The sequence below is a fragment of the Anguilla rostrata genome, chromosome 4, assembly GCF_018555375.3.
Source record: "Anguilla rostrata isolate EN2019 chromosome 4, ASM1855537v3, whole genome shotgun sequence".
NCBI classification, from domain to species: domain Eukaryota; kingdom Metazoa; phylum Chordata; class Actinopteri; order Anguilliformes; family Anguillidae; genus Anguilla; species Anguilla rostrata.
In genome coordinates this window covers 4,159,765-4,166,849 of record NC_057936.1, presented here as the reverse complement: position 1 = coordinate 4,166,849, position 7,085 = coordinate 4,159,765, and the positions used below count along the sequence as shown (strand labels likewise).

The 7,085-nt window shown below is 49.1% G+C and overlaps 2 protein-coding genes across 7 annotated transcripts in view; both read right to left on the bottom strand.

Moving 5' to 3' along the window:
• The window catches only part of LOC135252252 (thromboxane A2 receptor-like), a 99,302-nt gene that overhangs the window by 31,127 nt on the left and 61,090 nt on the right, over positions 1 to 7,085 (bottom strand). The gene's annotated exons all lie outside the window — the stretch shown is intronic.
• Positions 1 to 7,085, bottom strand: part of LOC135252248 (GRAM domain-containing protein 2B-like) — a 32,437-nt gene that overhangs the window by 11,663 nt on the left and 13,689 nt on the right. For 3 of the 5 annotated variants that reach the window (XM_064330119.1, XM_064330116.1, XM_064330117.1), the window contains exon 2: positions 1 to 30. This exon is cut by the window's left edge and continues 111 nt beyond it. In XM_064330119.1, the coding sequence (XP_064186189.1) occupies positions 1 to 30 (30 nt within the window). Of the gene's footprint in view, positions 31 to 1,681; positions 2,443 to 3,877; positions 4,028 to 7,085 lie in introns of those variants that run through there. The other 2 variants (XM_064330121.1, XM_064330120.1) reach the window with 2 other exon arrangements.

The window sequence follows — 7,085 nt, the reverse complement described above, 5'->3', positions numbered from 1 at the left end:
TTTATCTTTCCTCCACCATCCACTGTACAGCTGCAGGGGGAAAGAGCACAAGAGCACAGCCTCTTACTTACATGCAGACTGCACACACATACACATACATACATACATATAATACATACATACATACATATAATACATACATACATACATACATGCATGCATACTGTGCACGTAACACACATACATGTATACTGTACTTATGCACACAGACTTATATATGCATACTGTACTGAACAACTGATCCCAGACCAGCCTCAGGCACCCACCCAGGCAGACTGGGAGCAGGGTTATAACATATCCACTGATCTCAGACCAGCCTCAGACACCCACCCAGGCAGACTGGGAGCAGGGTTATAACATACTCTCTAATCCCTGGGAACGACGCTTCTCACTGTCAGAGTGTTTTTAATGCTCTCCTCAGGCAGACCCCTGGACACCTGCAAGCTGCTCAGGTCAGAGTCCAAACCCCGCCAGGTGTCCAGAGGTCTCAAACCCTCGCTCAGGTGTCCAGAGGTCTGGAACCCTCGCTCAGGTGTCCAGAGGTCTCAAACCCTCGCTCAGGGGTCGAGACGTGTGAAACCCCCTCACTCCATCTCACTCAATCCAGGGCTGCTACTAACACCAAAAAGACTCTGAAGCCAACACTGACACAGCACTCAGAGAAAACGTTCTCCACACATCTGGAAAAATGTACCCTTCATAAAGCTCTAACTAAGGCCTGCCAACTGAAACGCAGGCCATTTTAGATTTTCAATGCGCCAGTGAAAAAGATAAACTTGCAGAGACACAGTGTGTGGTAGTGTGGGACTTCTGTGAACTCCTAAGAGAGCGCATTTGACTGTGTCGGACTTGAATAAGCTCTTTCACCGGTGAAAATTTTATTTATTCGCCTTTATTCAACCAGGAAGTCTCATAGAGATTAAAATCTCTTTTTCAAGAGAGACCTGGTCAAGGTAGCAGCAGTAGGCCTACACAATAGTTACAAACAGTCAACTGAACATACAACAATACACATTATCCAGCGGCTCTAGTTCTTGTCAGAGGTGAGCGCTGACGTGAATGGAAGTGGGAGAGCACCTGCGTTTTTTTTCTCTGAACACCTGAATGACAGTCAAAGCTAAGCTCTGTGGTTTACTCCCGATACGGACGGGATACGGACCAGGGGAACCTGACCCCGGATCAGCACCGCCGCTCCGAAGCGCTCGGTAAACACGGGCGGCCAGATCCAACCGGAGATACTTTATCACCTCTCTCAGCCTTTTAGCGAAAAGGCTAACTGTGCAGGAGCTGCCGGACTGTCTTTGCGCAGCGAGCAGAAGCTTCCGTTTTCCCACACGGACTCTCTTATCGGTGCCAGCGGTTCGATGACCCTGACATCCGACCTCTAGATTCCAGGACAATAAACGGCACGTTGACAGGGCCGTGCTCTAGCTTCCTCTCACGATAAGTACCTATTATTCTCTCCAAAACCGCGTCACAAACCAGCATGACAGCCTGACATCACTGACTGCTTTTTTTTAAAGCCCGTACATCACGAATGTTTGTTTCCTCGTTTTTCAAAAACCAAAACGACACACATTCGCATTCCGGCGTTACACATTTACAACAGTGCGGGCCGCACACCGCGTGAGTTTGCCCCGCGGGGATCAACTGAAACGACCAGATTTCATTCGATACCTACCGCCAAATATGTCTTCCGGAAAAACGGAAACTCAGAGTTCTCTCCAGAGCATTTGGCATCCTTTAACGCAGTTGTACAGAGACTCTGTGTCAAGCCATAGTCCCAATATTCCAAACTGAGAAGAAATACGTTTCCAAGAAGAAGAGACGAAACTGTTCTGTGAATGCAGTTATTCCACTAAAAATATCCCAGAATTCTTGGTGAGTTTTCCGATTCCAGTTATTCCCAAATCCTCGGGCACACGCCAGGACAAGCAGTTCCAGTAGGAATGACGGCTGATTCCGCGATTAAGCGTGTTTCAGGCTGAAAGGTGTGATGTTTCACAACGGAGGTGGAGGACGGTGAGGTAATCCTTCCCCGCCCATGACATCAGAGCGCACAGGTGCCTGCAGGTACGCACAGCCCTGCCCACTCCTATCAGGCACCGGCAGGTATACATAGCTCCGCCCGCTCAGGTGGTTGTAGGTACCTCCCCAATCCTCACATGGGTGGGTTCTTGCCAGGAAAATGTGAGCATTTCTGACATAAACCGTCCGATAACAGTAATATAATAAAACACACATAATCTTTGTTTTATATGGGCAAACACGCACAACACCTGACCTGGAAACCATCAGAGAATAAGGACAGAGTAATGTTTAACGTTGTGCAGCCTACATACGCCGCAATGCAAAGACCTCGTCTGTAAATGTGTCTCACAAAATCACAGGCGGCGAATCGCGCGGCTGCACCGCTGCAGGGCCGTGACACAGGGAACCCAGCGTGACACAGGAACCCAGCGTGAGGCGTGAGGCCTAGACCTGCACACACAGCGGGGCCTCAGGGTCAGGGTGGGGCTGTAACACACACACACACACACACGGACACACACACGGACACACACACACACACATGCTATACTACACATACACACACACACACACACACACACACACAAGGACACACAAACATACACATACTATACTGTACACACACACACACACACACTTGCCTGGAACAGACCCAAAAAGGTGACTGACGGACAGACACAAAACACAAAGCCACCAACTCTGAAGATATTAACTGCCTCCCATAACCTGCTGAAACTTGCAGCAGGTAAAGACTGAATCTGCCCTGTGTGGGTTTTTATTTTATTTTTTAAAACCAGTTTTGCCCCAGATACAGGCAGTCTCCCTCCCTCCCTCCCTCCCTCCCTCCCTCTCTCTCTGAGGGCTCTGTGCTGCTTTGGGTCTGAATCTGTCCCTATTCTACCGGCTTTTACTGAAATCACACTTCCACCGTACGTAAGCTAGGCAGAGAACTGGTTCTACAGGTGTGCTCCACAGAGGACTTCACTGGTGGCTCAAACAGGGTACCCAGCAGGGGGGAAAACGCCAGGGCTAATAAAGTAAAAGTCTCGCCATGTGTTTCTCCCACCCGTGAACTCATGCAGCTGATTTCACTCATTAGTTATTCCCCCTGGTTGAAGAACTGCGCTAATTAGCGAATCCAGGTGATTGGAACAAAATACTGGGGAGGACTTTTTACTTTTACGTTTCTAAACCTGGATTTTCCACCTCCCGGATACCGAGCCAGTGAGCAGCACAGCCACCCCGACCCTCAGTTCCTTTTCTTTAAGAGATCCAAAAAAAAACCAAAAAAAAAAAACAGAAAAGCAAGCTGAGGGATTGTGTTCTGATTTTCTGAAACACCCGCGCTCACGTGTCAATAACAACGCACACGCTGTCCGGTTTTCAATCTTCATTTGCATTACTTACGTTAAGGCAAGCCAGTATTTTCAACCGCTTCTCAGTTGAACGTACTGCAAGTCTCAACGGGTTCCTTTGCCAGATCTAAGCCAAGTGAAGCGTGACGTTTCAGTCGCTGGTCTGACCCAGGAGGAGCCGCTAACCGAAGCAGCGCTAACCGAAGCAGCGCTAACCGAAGCAGCCGCTAACTGAAGCAGCGCTAACAGAAGCAGCGCTAACTGAAGCAGCGCTAACCGAAGCGGCGCTAACCGAAGCAGCCGCTAACCGAAGCAGCGCTAACCAAAGCAGTGCTAACCGAAGGCAGAACCGCTAGCATACGTGTCAGCACTCGCGGATGGCTGGGTTGAGGGAGGTCAGAGGTCGTACGCACAGAGCGCTGTCCAGAGAGGAGGTCAGAGGTCGTACGCACAGAGCGCTGTCCAGAGAGGAGGTCAGAGGTCATACTCACAGAGAGCTGTCCAGGGAGAGCCTCCTGCTCCCCACCCCCTCTCGTAGGCTCATGGTTTTTGGCGGAAAGGTGGCTCTGCGGCTCGTCCAGCTCGCCCCCTGCTCATAACTCCGCTCACGAGAGTCCCGCTCTCGCCTTCTGCCTGTCTGGCTTTAAGAGCCCAAGACCACTGGCCCACAGCGAGAGGGGGCGGGGCGTTCTCCTGCCACCGAGCCTATCGGCTGACGGCTGACCCTCACACCCTGCCGTAACTGTGTATTCTGGCAACAGTTGCTATGTGGTGCACCACCCCCCCCCACCCACCCACCAATTATCCTGCTTTTGTAAACCCCTGCAGAGATACTTCAGACAATTCTATACCTGCACGCAAATACACACACACACACACACCTACCTACTCACACACAAACACACCTAAACACACCTGCGCACATGCACAAATGCCTGTACAAATACAAGGCAAACAGTGCGATCAGGCACAAAGTTCTCATTATCTACGACAGCCTTAGATGAAAACAAAAGCATCAAAAATACAATGGGTGTAGGTCGGTTCCAGCTGGTGCAGCTCTACTGACCCAACCTGGCCTCTGCACCGGCTCTATGCTGACTGGAGTGAGTGAGTTAGTGAGTGAGTGAATGAATGAGTGAGTGAGTGTGTAAGTTAGTGAGTGTGTGAGTTGGTGAGAGATTGGAGAGAAAGTGAGTGAGTTATGAGTGACTGAAGAGTGAGTGAGTAAATGAGTGACTGAGTGTGAGTGACTGGAGAGCGAGTGAGTGGATGAGTGAGTGAGACTGGAGAGCAAGTGAGTAAATTAATGAGTAATTGGACAGTTAGTTATGAGTGACTGGAGAGTGAGTGTGCGAGTGAGTGAGTGAGTGAATAAGTAAGTGAGTGTGTGAGAGAGTGAGTGAGTGACTGGTGAGTGAGACTGGAGAGCAAGTGAGTGAATGAGTGTGTTTTGAGTGATTGTAGAGTGAGGGAGTGAGTGAGTGAGTGAGTGGGTTAGTGAGTGAATGAGTGAGTTAGTGAGTGAATGATTGAGTAAACTGGAGAGCAAGTGAGTGACTGAGTGGAAAGTCACAGAGCCAGAGAAAGTGAGTGAGCGAGTAAACGGAGGTATGAAATAAGCGAGCGACTGACAGGCCAAACAGACGACAGGAACGGCGTTGTGTGCCGAAGGTCGCCGGGGAGGGAGGGGAGGCGTGTTCAGGCAGCGGCGGAGCCACGCCTGTCACTCAAACGGGCCGCCGGCTCCAACAGAACAGGGGGCGTGTCTCCCCCCCCTCGCCAAGGAAACATCACGAAGGAGGGCGGAGCCACCCGGGTCGCACGCCGGCGTTCGCCTTGAACGTGACGCACCGTAATCATCTCTCTCAGCGTGGAGGATTACAGTCACGCAGCCCCACGTCTACATCCAGGCAGGAGGAACGGCCTTGTTTTGAAGGCTCACGGACTGGTTTTTCACCTCAGGGCTACGTGAGCGTTATCCTGAAAATGACCTCCTCCTCCTCCTCCTCCTCGTGTGCGAAGCGGATTTTGAAATGTTAATCTGGCGCAGGTTTTGAATGAGTCAGCTCACCAGGACAAAGAAATAAAGAGATCAGCGGAAAGACACAGGCTTCGTTCCACTGCATTCCTGGTGTAAGGTTTCCTTTGTGTGAAGAAATACGGGAATTTCAAAGTGAGCGATCGCATTAGTCATAAACCAGCAGCGTCTTAAAAATTCACTTTTTTCATATAAACACAAGATAAGTTGTACAGTTCAGACATTCTCCAGTTGTACAAAACCAAGAAAAAATATTGTTTGGAAAATTGATAATAGACGGTTTTTAGGCTAAGAAGAGCCACTTCAAAAAAGAAAAGCTGTATAATTTTGTTGACATAGGCCTTCCATTCCACTGTACCAGGGCTGCACAACTCCACAAACCCTGGTTTTTGTTCTAACCGTTAGCCTGGCTCAGTTTTAAAAGCAGGCGGTCATACTCCACTGCTGGTTTACTGCTGTATCAGATAACGATAAAACGTTTTCAGCAAGAGAACATACATTTTTTGTTTTTTTTAAAATTCTGATCAATAAGAAATGACAGAGCTATTAAACAATTATGGTGTAAGAGCACAAGCATGTGATCAGAATGTTCTAAGATGAACATTCTAATGATGATGTAACAATGACTAATGGAACATTCTAACGCTGATGTCACAACCACTGCCGGCAACTGAAAGCACTGGAGTTCCAGAACACTTTGACTCGGAATTTTTGAAAAACGCACCAAAAAAACCCGCTCTTCAAAGGGTTGAGTAGCACTGAAACGCACTCCCTGGTGTACAAACCATCTCCTCCAGCATTTCTCCCCTGAGTTTAGCTTGTTTAAATGTGGCAAAAAAAAAGCATAACCTAGTTTGTCCGCATGTCTGCTCCGATCCACCCCCCCACCCACCCCCTGAGGCCAATAGCGAACGGGCCACGTTCCTAACGCCCCCGGATGGCAGTGAAACGCACCTTTGATGCCGAAAGCGGGGGTTTAAATTTCAGTAAGAGTGCCCGTGGGCCTTTGTGCCAACACAGGACCGGGCTCAGCGTGAGGTGTGGGGATTGGGTTACCGGCCTGTGGCGACAAGCCCCCTGCCAATCACAGCCCAATGAACGGGTGTCAGGTGACCGGAGTGTCACGGTCAGCCAGCGTGCAAGGGGGGGGGGGTTGGTGGGAGGGAGCTGGTAGGAAACACAAGACAATGTGGGGGGGGGGGGAGACATCTCACAGTGTTCAAAACATGTACCAGGGGATTTTTTGTCTCATTATGTCCAAGAATGGAGAATGGATAAGACTGCCAAATCTCAGGAAATACCATCTCCTGAATCATTTATGTAAGTTTTTTTAAAAAACATTTTTTAAATTTAGCTTCTGGAGAAATCAGAACAATCTTTGATCCAAACTGCTTCTGGTTTTGGCCCTTCTCATTGGTCGGAATCCTTCTCCGGGACAGCATACCAAATTTATTTATTTTTTTTTCCATCAACGCATAAATAAAAAAAAAAGAAAGAAAAAAATTATTTGAAGTTATTTGAGAAAGCGGATCCGTCCCCTATCAGGAGCCCGATCGGCGCCAGGTAGAGGAAAGCAGTGTTGACAGGCGGGAAATGTGCGTGTCAACACAGACGGTCCAGACTGGACACAAACAGAGAGAGAGAGAGAGAGAGAGAGCGCT